The sequence below is a fragment of the Dreissena polymorpha genome, chromosome 3 (genome assembly GCF_020536995.1).
Source record: "Dreissena polymorpha isolate Duluth1 chromosome 3, UMN_Dpol_1.0, whole genome shotgun sequence".
NCBI classification, from domain to species: Eukaryota; Metazoa; Mollusca; class Bivalvia; order Myida; family Dreissenidae; genus Dreissena; species Dreissena polymorpha.
The window spans coordinates 87,128,015-87,146,705 of NC_068357.1; the positions used below are offsets into that span (position 1 = coordinate 87,128,015).

The 18,691-nt window shown below is 38.1% G+C and overlaps 2 protein-coding genes and 1 long non-coding RNA gene across 7 annotated transcripts; 1 reads left to right on the forward strand and 2 right to left on the reverse strand.

The window, feature by feature from the left end:
* Window positions 1-583: 583 nt before the first annotated feature.
* Window positions 584-4,476, reverse strand: LOC127875138 (uncharacterized). 4 transcript variants are annotated; one of them, XR_008047305.1, is made up of 4 exons: window positions 4,436-4,476; window positions 3,039-3,933; window positions 2,246-2,416; window positions 584-714 (listed from the first exon to the last, which is right to left on the reverse strand). It is a non-coding gene; the product is annotated as an uncharacterized LOC127875138 (long non-coding RNA). The 4 variants fall into 4 exon arrangements; XR_008047303.1 differs by lacking the exon at window positions 584-714 and having other exon boundaries at window positions 767-2,416; window positions 3,101-3,933; XR_008047302.1 differs by lacking the exon at window positions 584-714 and having other exon boundaries at window positions 767-2,416.
* Window positions 4,477-8,698: 4,222 nt separating this feature from the next.
* Window positions 8,699-14,929, reverse strand: LOC127875133 (calmodulin-like). Of its 2 annotated transcripts, XM_052419968.1 has the most exons (6): window positions 14,644-14,929; window positions 14,332-14,362; window positions 12,351-12,494; window positions 11,669-11,827; window positions 10,422-10,511; window positions 8,699-8,931 (listed from the first exon to the last, which is right to left on the reverse strand). In XM_052419968.1, exons 1-6 carry the CDS (start codon window positions 14,644-14,646, stop codon window positions 8,885-8,887), a joined length of 474 nt encoding a protein of 157 aa, XP_052275928.1. In that variant the 5' UTR covers window positions 14,647-14,929; the 3' UTR covers window positions 8,699-8,884. The 2 variants fall into 2 exon arrangements, with proteins under 2 accessions (XP_052275928.1, XP_052275929.1); XM_052419969.1 differs by lacking the exons at window positions 14,332-14,362; window positions 14,644-14,929 and adding an exon at window positions 13,861-13,986.
* Window positions 14,930-16,394: 1,465 nt separating this feature from the next.
* LOC127875121 (heat shock protein 70 B2-like) lies at window positions 16,395-18,691 on the forward strand. Its single transcript, XM_052419951.1, has one exon. It carries the CDS (start codon window positions 16,657-16,659, stop codon window positions 18,562-18,564), a length of 1,908 nt encoding a protein of 635 aa, XP_052275911.1. The 5' UTR covers window positions 16,395-16,656; the 3' UTR covers window positions 18,565-18,691.

Sequence of the window (18,691 nt, forward strand, 5' to 3'; positions counted from 1 at the left end):
CTTTGAGGTATACACACGACAATTAAAGCGACGCGCTTCACGATACTCCCCAATTTAAAACGACAAGCGACAATAACAGGCGCAACGCGACGTTCAAACATTTGATAGTCACATTGTTGATCTCATATTTTTCAAGAAAATTGCAATTAAAATTGGGGGCCTTCTTAAATTCTCGATTGCCATCATAAAATATCATCAGTCGTGTCGAACGTCGATTTGATTATCGCGTGCCAACCACAAAGGGCGACAGGCGACATTTACAAAAACGCAGCACTATGCGACATGCAACAGTTCAAACAACAAGCGGCATTATATCGCGCATATTTCGTGCAATAGACTGTCGACTCTAGCTGTTATTTTAAACTAGTACTGATAATGTATTCTTTTAGTTTACAAGACATGATAGAATCAAAGATGACAGCTAGATCATCTAATGCGTTGCTCTCTTTCTTAGGCTATCACAACTGAATGAACACGCATGGCACTGTATTTGAGTCATGTTTTTTAACCAACAAGTTTTTTATAAAGCAGGAAAATTGCAACCAATTCTACAGAAATACATGCAATAAACCTTTTAACAGACAGGGATCCCATAAACTGGATCTTGAACAAAACAAACACCTCTTATATGGCAGATGTTTGTATGGTTTTATTGTTCCTGTTTCACTTTGAAGGTCAAATATCTCTCTTCGGCACGGACACGTTGATACACGGCTAAAATTGTCAATCGTACACATCCCGAGAAATATTAAACTTTATGGTCATGAATCAAGTTTAACGTATTGGTGTCAAGCGAAATTGGCCTTATGCCGCATGCGGCCAGCGCAGCTCTAGACCAGAGCCTGCGCATGTGCTAAATCTGGTCAGGAGTTAACATGTCTGCTATAAAGTCACACAAGGTTTAGTGCTTGTATAAGCGGACCGGGTGGCTCCTGATCAGGCTGCGCAATTGCATAGGCTTGCCTGGAGCTATGATGGTCGCATAAGGCATACGACCCACGATCACATGAAGCTGGTTAGTTATTTGTATGTGTAACAATGTCCAAAATGTTGTAAATATTTACATACAATTTTGCTTGCATAACAAGAGGAGACATTTGCTTTTTCAGTTTCATGAAATATTTAGGAATGTGTATGCCTATCTAAACTGAAACGTGTAATCGTTAAAAAGGGGCCTTTTCACAGATTTTGGCACGTGTTGAAGTTTGTCATTAAATGCTTTATATTGATAAATGTTAACATTTGATCTAAAACGCTCCAGTAAAAAACAACAACAATAAAATTAAAGGAAAAAAGTAACCCTCAACTGGGCTCGAACCACTGACCCCTGGAGTAAAAGTGTACAGCTTAGACCACTCGGCTATCCGTGCTCACACAATGAGTGATGTTTTTATACTATATATAAGCAATCCTCGTAGTATCACAAACTATAATAACAACAACAACCGAACTCTCCAAATTATTCAAACTTTTCGCGTTGCAACGCTTTATAATATTCAGGTTGTAAAATCGTCAATAGATGAATATTATGGATATTTAATAGCATGGCTAATGTTTAGTATTACTGTTTCCTCACAAATATCTTAACTAAAACAAAAATGTGCGATTCTGAAACTTTTTTTTTAATTTTGTAAATTTACCAAAACGTGAAAAGGCCCCTTTAAGATAGTATATTCAGATTAAAGTAGTATGCGTTGTTTTGTTTGTTAATCGAGTGTATTTTATCTAAAATGTAAAATAAACTGGTCAAACTGGTAGACATTTTATAAACAGAAATGTGGCCTTGTTCACCAAAGTAAGTTCTGAGGCAAGGGCGCGCCTAAACCACTTCAGAGTTGGAAATGAAAAAGAGAAATCGGATGCAGTGAAAATACTACAATAGTGTGTTCTTTACCGGCATAATATCAAAGCGCTGAAGGCCCTTCAGTTGTTCGCCCTTTGAACGTTTTTAATATTATTTACAGCCACAGGACATTAAGTTCGACTTTTTAACGTAGGCCAATCGACCTGCCACGAAAACTGCAAACACCCATGTAGTTTACCTTTAATTGTCTACAATGGTGAGATTAAAAAAAACATCAAAGAGGAAAATGCCATTGATTAACAATCTCTCATAATTTTATACAGTATTCACACAAACTCCATTTATGATTACAGAGATGAAAAAAGTCAACGTATATCTAAGTAATGCTTACCAAAGGAAGTCAACAACAATCGCACATCACAATTATCTCTTTAAGCATACCTGTCTAACGTCATCTTTGACCTTTAAAAATGATATCGCATATCTTTGTATTCACAGCAATGGAAGAGATGACGGTCCATACTTCAGTCTGGTATAGGTGACATTCAGCGGTTGACCAGGGTGTATCGGAACCCATGTAGAGTTCCTGCCCTTATCCCAATGCACGGACAGCTGTTGAACAAAAATATGTTAGAGATACCACCACGACGTTTATTGGATACGGACAAAGAATACTTCGCCAATATTTTTTGTCCAAATATATTGATTAAGTTGTAAAGTGTTCCAAATTACCATTTGCTATATTTTTTCCAAATTAGTTGCAGATAAATAACATAAACACGTATTAGCAAATATAGGTAAATTAGAATACGTCCATTTGTAACAAAAGGTCAGAGTTACGTTATACTACAGCACTGAAAAAAGAGATGAAATGATGTAAGACCTTGCTTACTGCTTTTGGTAAACAGTATTGCTGTTGGAAAACAGAACGAAATCGCTATCGATTAGACTTGATTTTCAGAGCTAAGGCGTTTTAACAATGTTTACGCTGACTCGGACTCGCTTTCGCACCATCGACCCACGTCAGTGTGTTTACGCTTGCGGGCAAAAAAGTGTGTCCCTCGCTGTAAACTGAGGAGCCTTGCCCGAGTTTGAGCTTCAACGATGTTAAAACGTCCTAGCTCTATTAATCAAGTCGAATGGACAGTGTTGTCTGTCTGCTTACCAACAGCAGTAATGCTTACCAAAGGAAGTCAACAACAATCGCACATCACAATTATCTCTTTAAGCATACCTGTCTAACGTCATCTTTGACATTTAAAAATGATAAACAATGGCAGAGATGACGGTCCATACTTTAGTCTGGTATAGGTGACCTTCAGCGGTTGGTCATGGTTTCTCGGAGCCCATGTAGAGTTCCTGCCCTTAGACCAATGCACGGACAGCTGTTAAACAAACATATGTTAGAGATACCACCACTACATATATTGGATACAGACAAAGAATACATCGCCAATATTTTGTGTCCAAATATATTGATTAAATTGTAGTATTCCAAATGACCATGTGCTATATTATTTTTCCAAATAAGTTGCGGATAAATAACGTAAACACATATTAGCATATATAGGTAAATTAGAATACGTCCATATGCAACAAAATGTCAGAGTTTACGTTATACTGCAACACTGAAAAAAGAGATAAGATGATGCAAGACCTTACTTTCTGCCTTTGGTAAACAGTACTGCTGTTGGAAAACAGAACGAACCCGCTATCGATTAAACTTGATTTTCAGAGCTAAGGCGTTTTAACACTGTTTACGCTGACTCGGACTCGCTTTCGCACCATCGACCCATGTCAGTGTGTTTACGCTTGCGGGCAAAAAGTGTGTCCCTCGCTGTAAACTGAGGAGCCTTGCCCAAGTTTGAGCGCCAACAATGTTTAAACGACCTAGCTCTATAAATCAAGTCGAATGGACAGTGTTGTCTGTCTGCATACCAACAGCAGTTATGCTTACCAAAGGAAGTCAACAACAATCGCACATCACAATTTAAGCAAAACTGTCTTACGTCATCTTTGACCTTTAAAAATGATACCACTTATCTTTTTATTAACAGAAATGGCAGAGATGACGATCCACAATTCAGACGGGTATATGTGACCTTCAGCGGTTGGCCATGGTGTATTAGCTGTTGAACAAAAATATGTTAGAGATACCACCCGCGACGTATATTGGATACAGACAAAGAATTTGTCCCCGATATTTTTTGTCCAAGTTTAAAAAGTTCCAACTGACAATGTGCTATATTTATTCCAAATTAGATGCAGCGTGAAAACCTTCCATTTACGATAATTGACAGTGTTAAAAGTTCAAAACGATCCGTTAAAGTACACATACACATTAAGGCGCACGTGTGAATTGTAATACCTATCTTTTTCATGGGGAATATAAAACACATATAAATTTGTTTTAAGGTTATGCTCCGTTTCATTAATATCATCATAGTTTTTAATACTTCGAGCGGTAAATTAGTTACCTAAACCTATTTTGTTTCCACAAGTTTTACATCTCCATTATGAATTATTTTCAATTAACTAAAACACGGTCAAAATACGTATCTTTCTCACAAGCACTGTCTCAATTGCAAAGCACACACCGATACAGCATGCGTAACACAATTTTATATTTACCTTATCAGGTGAACTACATATCTATCCGATTCAATATCCCGACAACCAATGGTCTAAACAATCAAGTTTCAAACCTTACCATATCACCTGATCACATCTCAGAAAGGTGCAATACGCCATTAGAACAACTCAACAGATAAAGTGGTGGTACATATTTAACCCTTTACCACTTAGGAACGTATTTTGACGTATGTGTAGTCCCATAGAAAGTTAAATTAAATTTAAGAGCTTTTTACTAAATTCAAATGTAAAGGCTTCATCTCCAACCCTTAGATACAGATGAGCAGCAAAAAGCATAAAACCTGACCAGACTGCGAGTTACTCGCAGGCTGTTCTGGTTTCATGCTGTTTGCACATAGGCATTTTTAATTTGGGAAAGGGAAAATCGAGTGAAGGTTTTATGCGGTAAAAACATCGTCCGATTTCGAATAAGATCGTGTTGGCATCTAGTGGCAGGAAAAGCACTGAACAGTGTTCAGTTATCATCTAGGTATCGGGCAAAGTCTGTGCAGGTCACCTGTACAAAAATCAGAATTTTAAAAAACACTACCGAAATAGTATAATGTCATGTCGAGGGAAAATCGTTTAATTATCTAACCACAAATGTTTTCGTACTCGGTCAGCACGTCTGGAAATCATTCCTGAACGCCTGAATATGCTACCATTATTTGCCAGTTTGCTATATTTGCTTTTGTGAATTCAATTTCATATCGAAATGAATTGTGCTAAAATGTCCCATTTACAATTCGCAATGAGATTTAAAAAGACCCGCGTCATGCAAATATGGGTCTTATGCCATATTCGCCCATCATAGCTTTATCCCACACAGTCTGCGCATCTCTCAGTCTGGTCAGGAGATACATGAGACCATAAAACACTAAGTGATTTAATAGCGGACAGCATCGCCTCTGACCAGACTACGCAAATGCACAGGCTGGGCTTGAGCTACGCTGGCCGAAACGCCATAAGAATCATTTTCGCATGACGTGGCTATGAATGTGTGATTTGAATGCTTCGAAAGAAAACTGCGTGTTAAATATTAACATACGATATACATATTTCGATGGTGTAGAAATAAACTCATAATAAGCCATATGAGGACGCATATGATGTGAACTCCCGAAGTATAATTTGTATCTACTAACACTAATGTGTGGTTTGACTATAATAACACACATTTCATGCGGTGAATATGCGACTTACACGTGAAAACATACATACACAATAGTTAAAACTTATGTCTTCAATTTATTTATTAAGAAACGAAAATTTCAAACTTTATTTCAAAGTCAGCATTTACGCCGACTACATTTTTAAAAGACATTTCTTGTTATATTCAGTTGTTTTTGAATATTCGGTTTTAGCGATTATAAAGCATTTTTGAGGTTTTCTATAGTATACCTGTAGTAATTGGTGAACTCATGCCCAACGTTTTATAAATTATGACCTGTGAATATAACCAAGCTTAACCCTCTACTATTGCGTTATTAGCACCCGTAGGTACAAAAGATCGCCGCTATCTGTTGAGAACAAAAGAACGTTTCCCAGAAATATCATATTTAACCCCGCTGTAGAAGCATGAACGAGGTTACAAAACAGATAATTCTTGTTATATTTAATTGTTTTTATATTCGGTTTTAGCGATTATGAAGCATTTTTGTTGTTGTCTATCATATCCCTGAATTATTGTTGAACTCATGTTCAACGTTTTATAGAGAATATAAACAGGCGTAACCTTATACTATTAATAGCCTCAGATAATGAATGACCTATACTACGTCATTAAAACGCAGCGATTTTCCCGAATCTATTAATTATGGCAAGCGAAATGAACATTCATTCCTTAAACCACGGTTTAACAGTTAACTATATAGTTAAGAGACTTTGAACCCTGGTTCAAAGTGCCGTTTGCACATTATTTCCTTAATCTCGGGTTCAAGACTTTGAACCGCGGTTCAAAGTGTGTCTAAAAATAGATACAAATCTGTTATCTGAAACAACCAATCAGCGGAGCTTAAACCACAATTCCACAAGAGGAATTAATGTGCAAACGGCACTTTGAACTCAGGTTCAATGTTTCTTAATTCCTCTCTTAACTATAGGGTTAAGAGACTTTGAACTGCGGATCAAAGTCTTAAACTGCGGTTCAAAGTCTTAAACTGGAGTTAAGACGCGCGGAATGCACATTAATTATTTAACAGTTAACTATAGGGTTAAGAGACTTTGAACCCGAGTTCAAGAGTGTGAACCGCGGTTCAAAGTGTGTCTAAAGATAGATACAAATCTCTTATCTACAAAATTCAGAGACAACCAATCAGCGGAGCTTAACCCACAATTAGAAGACACATTTCACGATTTAATTGGTCGTTTCTTAACTATATAGTTAAGAGGCTTTGAACCGCGGTTCAAAGTCTTGAACCCGGGTTTAAGGAATTAATGTGCAAACGGCACATTGAACCCGGGTTCAAAGTCTCTTAACTATATAGTTCACTGTTAAACCGTGGTTTAAGGAATTAATGTGCATTGCGCTTGCCATAATTAATAGCCTCAGATTATGAATGACCTGTACCACGTCATTAAGACGCAGCAGATAGTGGACCATTTTAATCATCCATAAATAATTTCTTCCGCGACACCTATAATACAAACATTGTTTATTGATTCTTTTCTATATAAGCTCCGTTCAAAAATATTTCATTTAACACGATATTCACGTAATGTTTCCATTTGTGAATAAATTTAGTTGGAGAACTCAAACCTCTTGCATAAATTAAACAACTCTTTCTCGCGCGGATACGGCAGGAGTGGCGGGTAGTAGGCTTTCCGAAGATAACGCGAACTGACTTGAAATTTTTAGTAACAACTAAAAACCATTTAAACAAGAGCTGTCAGAGGACAGCGCGGTCGACTATTCGAGTGCTTGACAGTATAACGTAAGCCATCATGGGGTACTAGTTCAAATTATTCAATAAGGTCAAGGTAATAGTTCAGGTATATTTTCCACAATCTATTGAACATTTGTAAAGACATAAAACAAACTAAATAGATTTTATTTAAAGTTTGATAGCAATAGCTTAGGTGGGAAGTTTGGACGGTCCTTCAAAAATAAAGTAAATAAATAAAAAAGGGATTTTTTTTTTTTGGGGGGGGGGGGTAGGGTGGGTTGAGATGGGGGGGGGGGGTATAATGTGGGTTGTGGTCATTAATTAGATGATCTTTCAAAAATAAAAAAGGAAAAAAAAATGTTGCGGGGGGCGGGGGGAGGGGAAGGGGGGGGGGGGCAGGGATTCTGGGTTGGGTTGTGGGGTATTGTTTGGGTGGAATCCATTGTGGTATTCAGGTAAGTGTTGTTTTGTCAAAGTATTAATAAAATCTGATCGTAAATAAAGAAGTTATTGCAATGTAACTAAAGTAATATGCATATTGTAAATGGAAAAAGGGCCATAATTCTTACAAAATGCTTGATACAGTTGTCTGCTCTTGTTCATAGATTGGGGGTCATGTTGGTAAAGAAGTTTGCAAAATATGAAAGCAATATATCAAGGGACATTGAAAATATTTGAGGTGGTACGCAAACTTTAACATAGATTTATCAATATTATGCATATTCTAAATTCTAAGTGAAAAAAGGGCCATAATTCTTACAAAATGCTTGATACAGTTGTCTGCTCTTGTTTATAGGCTATGGTCATGTTGGTAAAGAAGTTTGCAAAATATGAAAGCAAAATGTCAAGGGACATTGAAAATATTTGAGGTGGTACGCAAACTTTAACATAGATTTATCAATAATATGCATATTCTAAGTGAAAAAAGGGCCATAATTCTTACAAAATGCTTGATACAGTTGTCTGCTCTTGTTTATAGGTTGGTGTCAAGTTGGTAAAGAAGTATGCAAAATATGAAAGCAATATGTCAAGGGACATTGAAAATATTTGGGGTGGTACGCACACGCTAACGCTAACGGGAATGGGAACGCTAATGCCGACGCCGGGGTGAGTAGGATAGCTCCACTATATATATTTCATATATAATAGTCGAGCTAAAAATGCCAAAAGGCATAAAATACATGTAGTTTCATTTGCTCCGATTGCTTATTTATTTCTTAAGCAATTTCAAATATAACTGTTTATACATCAAAACAGCTTACTTATGTAACTAATGAATATTGTTGATGAGTGTTAGGTAGGTATTATATATATATATAACGACACAGCATGAGTCAACTAAGCCAGTCAAAATCACAATAGTAACGAGAACACGGAATTGCATCTAATAAAATGTAAAATGTATTGCAATTTTTTTTAATAACATGTATGGCGGCAACAATGTATAGACAATAAGTGCCTTTTAGAGATCCAGTTGATCAAAACAATAAAAACTATTGTTGTAGCTCATGCTCTTCAAAATATACAAGTAAAATCGTAGTAGTACATGTCGGTATCACAGTCGCTATGAGTACACATCAGGATGCTTATTCTTCATTGTCTCAGCAAATTCTGTAAAAAGAAACCAACAAGATAGTAAGTTGACAAGTAAAACATCAACAAGTAAGTTGAAATTGTATGGCGAGATCCCTGAATTAAGTAAATGAAATGAATGCGAAGACAATGAAGCAAAGTAGTGTCATTAAGTAATAACAATCGCTTATGGAGTGCCTAGGTGCAACTTTAATTTGAGTGGAAACATTAAGCAAATAATTTAATAAAACAAAATAAATAAAAAACATTAATTAAAAACATCACACCAAAACGACAAAATGCACAGGCCCTCCCTATAAGCACGGCTCAACATTAACCTAAAACCCAACTTGCCCTGCCGGGCAAGTACTTAAAAAATCTACTTGCCCTGAACGTAAAGCCATTTGCCCAAACATGAAATATCACATTAACTGTAAACCTCATATTTTTTAATAAAAACATGATACACCACAAAACCTGTTTTACTTCTGCACATTTAACAAAATGATAACAGCAATTAAAGTCTAATTTTAGACAAAATTTAATGCTCTTTGTTCTTTTTTGCACTTGCCTAGGCGGACAACTAGCTTATAAAATAACTTGCCCGGACCCAACATTTACTTGCCAGGGGCAATAGGACAACTGTTAATGTTGAGCCCTGATAAGGTTGTTGCATACAGTTGTATCATATTTTAAAGGCCCTATAAAGGTGACGATCCGTAATTATTTACCGATTTTTAAATATTTTTTTCATATTTTATTTCTAAAAGGTTATCAAAAAACAATATATATATGCTATTGGACATTACCATAAAAAAATAGCAATACAACTTGTTTTGAGCTCAAAATACAGTGTCCTCCAAGTCAATTGTGTTTACAAACAATCAGTTTATTTACATCGCTGTTTTCTCGGGAAAATGAAAGTGAAAGTGATTCAGGTCACCAAAAATATATCATTGATTTTCAACGTTTTCCGGTATCACTCACAACGTAGGTCTCTTCTAAATGGTTAAAACGTTTGTAGTGATCTAATAAGTTACTTTCTGCTGGTAAAAAGTTGTTTAAAATAGAATTGACATTGAATTTTCTATCGGCTATTTTTAGCATACGTCACCGCTTTGAGGCTACACATCACGTTAGTTGCAAAGTTGTAAACATTTCTTCAAATTATGAAACATGTATATCTTCCATAATTCTTGACAACGTTGCACCTAAGCTGTGTTATTACCATTTTTTATGCAAGAGTAACTGAAATCCGGTAAAGTAATTGGTTCGTAAGATGTGGCGCATGCAAGGAGTATTGGACTGACGGACAAAAGTCCGGACAGTCCTAAGATGGATTTAATGATTGAGGAAATTCGTTTAAAACCGACAAAATGATTGACAGTCATACATGATGTGTCAAATTATTGTTTTGGAAATACTAGAAGAGCGGACAAAGCGCGAACTTGTGCTTTCCCCTCCGCTTTGGGTGGCATAATAACGCATCAAAACAACGTAACGTAAAGTGACCATCACAGCCTCGTTACCTTGAAAGGAAACCTTGCCGTCCTTGTCCGTGTCTGCCTCCTGAATCATACTCTCCACCTCGGAGTCCGCCACGTGTCCTCCAGTCTCCTCTGAAACAGACAAGGATTGAGTAAACCAAGTACATGGTACATAACGAATAGCTGCATAATCAACTTATTTTCTTCAAATTCTTTTACACGCAGAAATCCGTATCGATTCATGTCCGCGTACTGGTAAATTTTTTTTGCCCATATTCACATATGCATTCTCAAGATACGAACAGTGTGAACATTTTTTTATATATGAAAACGCTGTTAATGTTAATCTTACACGGTATTCATCCGCTTATATAGAAACAATATTTACGACGATTGGTTTATTATGATACAACAAGAACGTAAGGCAACGACCATGTTCAAACAATGTAGCACGAGCGCTTGGCTTGTCATACATGGCTTAGATTGGATAAACTAACAACGAAAACTGTTAGAAGATTATCTAACCGACGCGATAAAAATATTAGTATTAGATTATAATCGGCAACATGTTGTGTCCGTTAGGATGAAACTGTTATACATTATTTTTAAAGAAAATAATGAAAATATGTGATATTTTACTTTAAAACCGTATACAGAACGATGAATGTACAGGCTGCACAATTTGTATTTTACATTTCAGATAAAGTATGGCCTTGATGAGTGATCTATCTGGCGATACAGGTCATACCTTCGACACACTGGCTCCATCTTGTGAACATATATATATACAAGATAATTAGCAACTGGCTGATTAATGACGAAGTTACTGACCGGAAAATCTGTTTGATTGATGCCTATTGTGACCTTGGCATTGGAGCTAAGGACCCAACTCTTGCATGCGACATGCAATCTATACATGCGGTAAAATGTTATTTCGTTTAGTAATTTTAAACATGACATTGAAATGTTCAGTCCGAACCAGCTGTATCATGTCCAAATATGATATGACATTCGATCGAAATGTGACATTGACTTTTGAGTGAGGGTCATAGATCTTACAAGCGACACGCCGTGTCTCTCGATAGTGAATACTGTGGCAAGTCGTTCAAAAGGTGCATAATCTGTGATGAATTTACGGTCAGGAAAATAAACTCTGACTTTGAGCACGTGAGACGCGTATTTCACGGACTTACGCATGCACAAACGCAAATGCACCCAACAAATGGGATAGCTATATCTGTCCAAACGGCAATTTAGTAAAAATAAGTGACTACATTGCCAGCACTTGCCTAGTGCCCTCTTCATCTCGGTGTGAGTGATGAAACCGTCGCCGTCCCGGTCAAAGATGGCGAACATCTGCTCCAGCTCGCTCTGGCCCTCTTCCGGGGGCGACAGGCCCTTGCGCGCCATCAGGTTGAGGAACTCAGCGAAGTTGATTTTGCCGTCACCTGCGGGCGGATATAGAATTTTAACATATAAGCCGCGTGCTGGTAAAACTGGGCTCAATGCATGTGCGTAAAAAGTCGTCCCAGATAAGCCCGTGAAGTACGCATAGGCTACTCAGGGACGAAACTTTCCATTTTTATTGAATTGTTCGTGAAAAGAATGTCCCTTTTTTAAAAAGAAAAATGTGGACAGCACAGGCTAATCTGGGATGACAATTTACACACATGCATTTAGCCAAGTTTTCCAACAACGCGGCAAAAATGCATAAACATGACGTTTCCGTTGTTCCTCCGATTTTAATCGATGTGTCGGACACTTTTTTACAGGCCTGTTATTGCTTGTTTTAATGTATATGTAATGCGTCATCGACAATCATAACATTCAAGTTTCAATACTTAAAAATACAACACTTTAATAAACCCATAGTTATACAAACTACGAGTACAGAAATGAATCAACACCTAAGGTCGCCGTGGCGAAATGGTTGGTGTGTCCGCCTACTGACGCGGGACCAACGAGACTCACCGTCCTGATCGACGTCATTCAGCACGTGCCTGACCTTCCAGTTGGGCGTGTCCGTTCCCATGGAGATCAGCATGTCCTTGAGTTCGGTAAAGTTGATGAAGCCGTCATTGTTCTTGTCAAACAACGCGAACGCGTCCTTTAGCTCTGTGCATGCGTAAAAGACAGCTGGAGATCGGTGTGTTGTGTGCGTGTTCAAGGCAAACCCGACCGTATAAATACACATAGAACAAGAGATGTGTTTGTCAGATTCTGCGCCGCTGTGAAGCCATATATTTGACATTTGACCTTGAAGGATGACCTTGACCTTTCACCACTCAAAATGTGCAGCTCCATGAGATACACATGAATGCCAAATATCAAGTTGCTATCTGAAGTGACATAGAAGTTATGAGCATTTTTCGAAACCTAAACGCGAAACCTGAACGCAAAGTGTGACGTAAGGACAGACAGACGGACGGCCCGATCACTATATGCCCTCCTTCGGGGGCATAAAAACTTGTAGCGACCACTAACAGGCGTTGTTACTTTTCTTTTGTATATCAGTAGCCCTATAATCAATGCGTATTTTTTGTATTTTTACCAAACACTATTTAGTATGAACACAACATGCAAGACAATATCATAGCTGACAATTTTAGAAATAAGAAAATAAAATAACGTCCAGTATGTGTTTGAAAACTGCAGTTTACGTTTGATGCGCATTTGATAATACTGATTATAGAACGTGCATCCAGTCATCGTTGTTGACAACTTAAAGACATTGACAGATTTTGTACAAAAACATTATTTGAGCCGCGCTATACGAATATATATCTAATGAAATATACTGCAAGCGTCGCTGTAGACCATGAGCTAGCAACCTTGTCTGTCTCACAATATGAGGATGCGCAGGCTGGTCTAAAGCTACGCTGGCTCCATATGACATGACACATGACGCGTTGCATTTGTATAACCAGGGTGCAGAATCAACGGGGTTCACTGGCTGGACAGAATGTAAACACACCGTTAAGAACTTCACTTTGCCAATATCTCAAGTTATTGGAATACATTTGCAAAAATCTTGAGTGAATAAAAGACGGGTTTTCTTGCAGTGTGTGCCGATATCTTAAGATTTAAGAATAAATCCTTGAATACGTCTGAAATCGGTGCCAAAATTTCAGGTTGCGTGCAGCATAACCGTGTACATAAATGCGGTACACATAAAACAATTGGCCAAGAAGACAGGCTTATCAAATAAAGTAATTCTTATGTACCTGTACTTATTGGCATAAGCAGCACAAAAAACTGTCTTTTAAGCACTAGTTGAAATCCTTTAATAAAAAATTATTAGAAAAAAAACTGCACTTACCGGTGTGCTTACATCCATTAACGTTTCATTGTGAACCCCACAAACTGAAAGTCACGTGATCCTGCACCCTGATAGCATATTTTATAATCAAGTTGATTTGAAAAGCCGATTTGTACTTGTATTTTTTAAATAATCGTTTACAATGAGTAGAAATGGCCTCACTCATATATTGGCGTTAGCAAACCGAAAACAGGCGCCCTTTTTGTATTCAAACAGTAATCAAACCGAAAACAGGCGCCCTTTTGTATTCAAACCACAGGTGGTTAGCGTGTGGCTATGATATTAATTAGTGAAAACATCATTTTGAATGATAAATAATCATATTATAACGAAAAATTAACTTTTCTGAAAAAAAATATTTCACTATCAAATATATATATATATATATATATTTGATAGTGAAATATTTTTTTTCAGAAAAGTTAATTTTTCGTTATAATATGATTATTTATCATTCAAAATGATGTTTTCACTAATTAATAGCATAGCCACACGCTAACCACCTGTGATTCAAACAGTAATCCAGTATAGTGCGTGAGGTCAAGAATTATGACAAAGCCTATGAATCACTACATAAATAATACAGATACATTATGCTTACAAGTGTGAATCGTATTGTAATAACACACTCACCTACGATTTGATGTTCTGATAAAGGGTGAGCCTGAAGTAAATACAGTCATATAATTAAGTTTGGAGAAAACCAACAAAGAAAAAAACACGTTTTCAGTGTTTCAATCTAATTTAACAGTGTCGTTAACAAGAATTACTCGTTCTATTTCATATCCCTGGTAAGCGAACCGCATCGTAAGCGACAATAAAGCTCAATCCGACTAAGTTTTTATCATGTATGGGATAAAAAAGCATGTACATTTTCATACATAGCTCAGTATAGTATATGTTTCTGGCAAGTCAAATATATAATCGATATTGTTATATACTTACCATATCGAATGACGTTGATTTTCTTAAATTCACAAAATTTATAATTAAGTCCAAATGTTCTTTGTAAACTTAAATTGTTTCCGTGTCAAAAATATCCGAAATACCTGCGTTGACCGACTCGAAATACACACAACTACTACGTTAAACTATAACTATCTCCAATATTTGCCATCAAAGCAATATTTCAAGTAGGTAAACAAAAGATTTAAGGAGTAACACTCGCACGAAAACTGTCACTTGATATATATGTAACTAGGGGGGCGGTTGTAATATATACTCACTCAAGTGTAGGTTGTGTAGTTAATGCACTTACTACTCGAGGAACATTTTAAATAACTATGGATGATCTCTTGTAAACGAAGAGATGTGAACATCGGCTGTACACATCTGAAGGATTTATCGATTTAAATAGGAAAAAAGAGCACATGAATGAGTGTAAATAAATGTGGCACATAAATTACGAAACTGTAATAGAATGCGTGGTGTGAATTTAAATCATTGACATGAGCACACACAGTTGCACTGTAGCACACAAAATGTACGTAGTAGATCCGGTTATCACACTTCGTTAATAAAATCAAGAAAGGAAAAGGTAGCCTAGCCATATGTAAAAACTTTAAGTTAAATGATCAATTTATTAGCCAAGACTACAGTCTTGATTTCTTATGCGTACAAAATGAAAAGTGTTGTGCCCAAATAGCAATTTGTTTCATCACTTTGTCAATTTATTGAGCCGTCTGTCATTGAACGAGGTGCATTTATGAATATTTTTATTGAGAACGTCCTAATATAGGTTCAACAAGACATTATATAGCATGCCGATGTAACCTTATACAAGGCCATAGAGGATATTTGTTCATGTCAGTGTAAGATCGTTGTTATTTCACGAGTGATCATAGAAATATTATTTTTCCATGATCATGAAATCATGCAGAAATGTCATATTTTATCATTAGGTCTAAAAGAATATATGTTATTGTATTGCGTGCATTTATCAACACATGAAGTGAAAGCATTCTTATATTGATTAAAAGGTCACTAAACAGGCCTATGTGACCTTATATTAAGTCAATATGTCATTATATGACATTGTATTATATTAAATCGATTCCACGAACTAATTTATCTACTAAATATCTGTACTAACTCAGTCTGAACGAAAGTTGTTCCAATGTTTAAAGAGTTCCTTATCTATATGGTTAAAATGCCATTTAGCACCACTGATTTTCTCACTAAAGAGCATCTTCATATTTGCATGTAATAAATCAAAAGATTTCCTTCTTTCTTTTGCCTTGACCGCATTTAAATTGACTTGTCGACATATTTTTTTTAATTAAAAGAAAACAAATGTCATCATAAATATGACTAAAACTTAAGATCGAAACACAAAAGGTATGTTACTACTCAACGTATATTTTCCGAATTATCGAAGAAAAGCATTACTCTTTTTTTATTATTTTACCGATTTCGAATGACGATTAGATTTATGAATCAATGTTTAAACATGTACATATATTAACACATGTTATTTCGCTCGTTAAATATAATGTAAGCATTCTTTTTTAAATCTATGACACGCATTTTGAATATCGTTACCAAACTGTCAGTCAGTTAATGTACAATTATTGTAGACAACTTATGACAACTTGGGGTTCTAGAACATTCTCGAGTTATCTCCCGTAGAACGCGAGTAATCACGAGTTTTCCCGATCATTCTGTTACAGATGAGACGTTTCTATTTTTAGATAGAAAACTCGCGAAAGTGCCTCACGATCGTATATAATCCAGTTCATGGAACTTACCGGTCAATTCAATCGAAAACTGGGAAACTAACTATTTAAAGAAGTAAAGCGAACGGAAAACATATTCATTCAAAAAGGGAATTGACATCTCATAAGAAAATATTCGACAGAAAACGTCAATTTAGCAACAGGGAAAGAAGTAAACCGACAATTATAACAATATATACTTTAGTGAATTACCATATCTACAGAACATATCCGACAGAAAACAATGAGTGGGAAAGCTCCAGCAATCGGCATTGATCTAGGCACTACGTATTCGTGCGTCGGGGTGTTTCAGCACGGGAAAGTGGAGATAATCGCTAATGACCAAGGAAACCGCACCACGCCCAGCTATGTGGCGTTCACGGACTCAGAAAGACTGATAGGTGATGCTGCGAAAAACCAGGCCGCCATGAACCCTGAAAACACTATTTTCGATGCCAAGCGTCTTATCGGTCGAGAGTACAGCGATGCCAACGTCCAGAGCGACATGAAGCATTGGCCGTTCAGGGTTGTAAGTGAGAGCGGGAAACCGAAGATTGAGGCGGCATACAAGGGTGAGACGAAGCGGTTCGCACCGGAAGAGATCAGCTCCATGGTGCTGACCAAAATGAAGGAGACGGCAGAGGCTTACCTGGGGAGCAGCGTCCGTGACGCCGTCATCACTGTGCCGGCGTATTTCAATGACGCCCAGCGGCGCGCAACTAAAGACGCCGGAGCCATTGCAGGATTAAATGTGCTCAGAATCATCAACGAGCCGACAGCCGCCGCCCTGGCGTATGGACTTGATAAGAATCTCAAGGGAGAAAAGAACGTGCTGATATTTGACCTCGGTGGTGGTACATTTGACGTGTCCATACTGACAATCGACGAGGGTTCGCTGTTTGAAGTTCGATCCACGGCGGGCGACACGCATCTCGGAGGTGAAGACTTTGATAATCGAATGGTGAGCCATTTCGTGCAAGAGTTTAATAGAAAATATGGCAAAGACATAAGCAAAAACGCAAGAAGCATTCGCCGCCTGAGAACTGCCTGTGAGCGCGCCAAGAGGACACTGTCGAGTGGAACGGAAGCAAGCATAGAGATCGACGCATTGTACGAAGGTCTTGACTTTTACACGAAGATAACACGCGCCCGGTTTGAGGAGCTGTGCGCGGACCTCTTCCGGGCTACCTTAGAGCCGGTGGAGAAGGCGCTGCGAGATGCAAAGCTGGACAAGTCTCGGATACACGAGGTAGTGTTGGTCGGTGGCTCGACTCGCATCCCTAAAGTCCAGAAGCTTCTACAGGAGTTCATGAACGGCAAGGAGCTCAACAAGTCAATCAACCCGGATGAGGCGGTGGCGTACGGCGCCGCTGTCCAGGCCGCCATCTTGTCCGGCGACCGCTCGGAGGCGATCAAGGATGTCCTGCTAGTGGATGTAGCGCCGCTTTCGCTGGGCATCGAGACCGCGGGAGGCGTGATGACCAAACTGATTGAAAGAAACACCAAGGTGCCGACGAAGGCTACACAGACATTCACCACATACGCTGACAACCAGCCGGCGGTCACCATCCAGGTTTACGAAGGCGAGCGGGCCATGACCAAGGACAACAATCGACTCGGCACTTTTGACCTCACGGGAATCCCGCCGGCACCCAGAGGCGTGCCTCAGATTGAGGTCACGTTTGATATCGACGCTAACGGCATCATGAATGTGACGGCGGAGGACAAGAGCACTAAGCGTAGAAACAACATCACGATCACGAACGACAAGGGTCGTCTTTCCAAGGACGACATCGAACGAATGGTGAACGATGCGGAGAAATATCGCGAGGAGGACGATAAACAGCGAGAGCGAGTCAACTGCAGAAGCAAACTGGAAAACTACGTTTTTGGTGTCAAGCAAGCGGTCGCTGAAGCCGATGAGAGCAAAGTGTCGTCTGCGGACAAAGACAAAGTGACCCGGATCTGTGAGGAGTGTTCGAGGTGGCTGGACAATAACTCGCTGGCGGACTGTGACGAGTTCGAACACAAACTCGAGGAGGTGCAGAAGCAGTGCGCACCCATCATGGTCAAACTGCATGGCGGTCAAGGTCAGACAGACGCTACCGGAAGTTCCGGGCGTAAGGGGCCGACTGTGGAGGAAATGGACTAAATGTAATCTCCGACTTTAATCTATTCTATATTTATAAACGTTTATTCATAGTTTGGTTGTGATGTGCCAAATGGATGTTCATTTATTAGTTTTCAATATTTTAATGTTTAATAAATTACGTTTTCAC

Excerpts from the sequence above, each read along its gene's own strand:
- LOC127875133 (XM_052419968.1), bottom strand. Across the intron at positions 12,495-14,331 it reads ATCAGAACATCAAATCGTAG|AGCTAAAGGACGCGTTCGCG; the intron begins GTGAGTGTGTTA and ends ACGCATGCACAG. Across the intron at positions 11,828-12,350 it reads GAATGACGTCGATCAGGACG|GTGACGGCAAAATCAACTTC; the intron begins GTGAGTCTCGTT and ends ATCCGCCCGCAG.
- LOC127875121 (XM_052419951.1), top strand. The coding sequence starts at position 16,657 with ATGAGTGGGAAAGCTCCAGCAATCGGCATTGATCTAGGCACTACGTAT.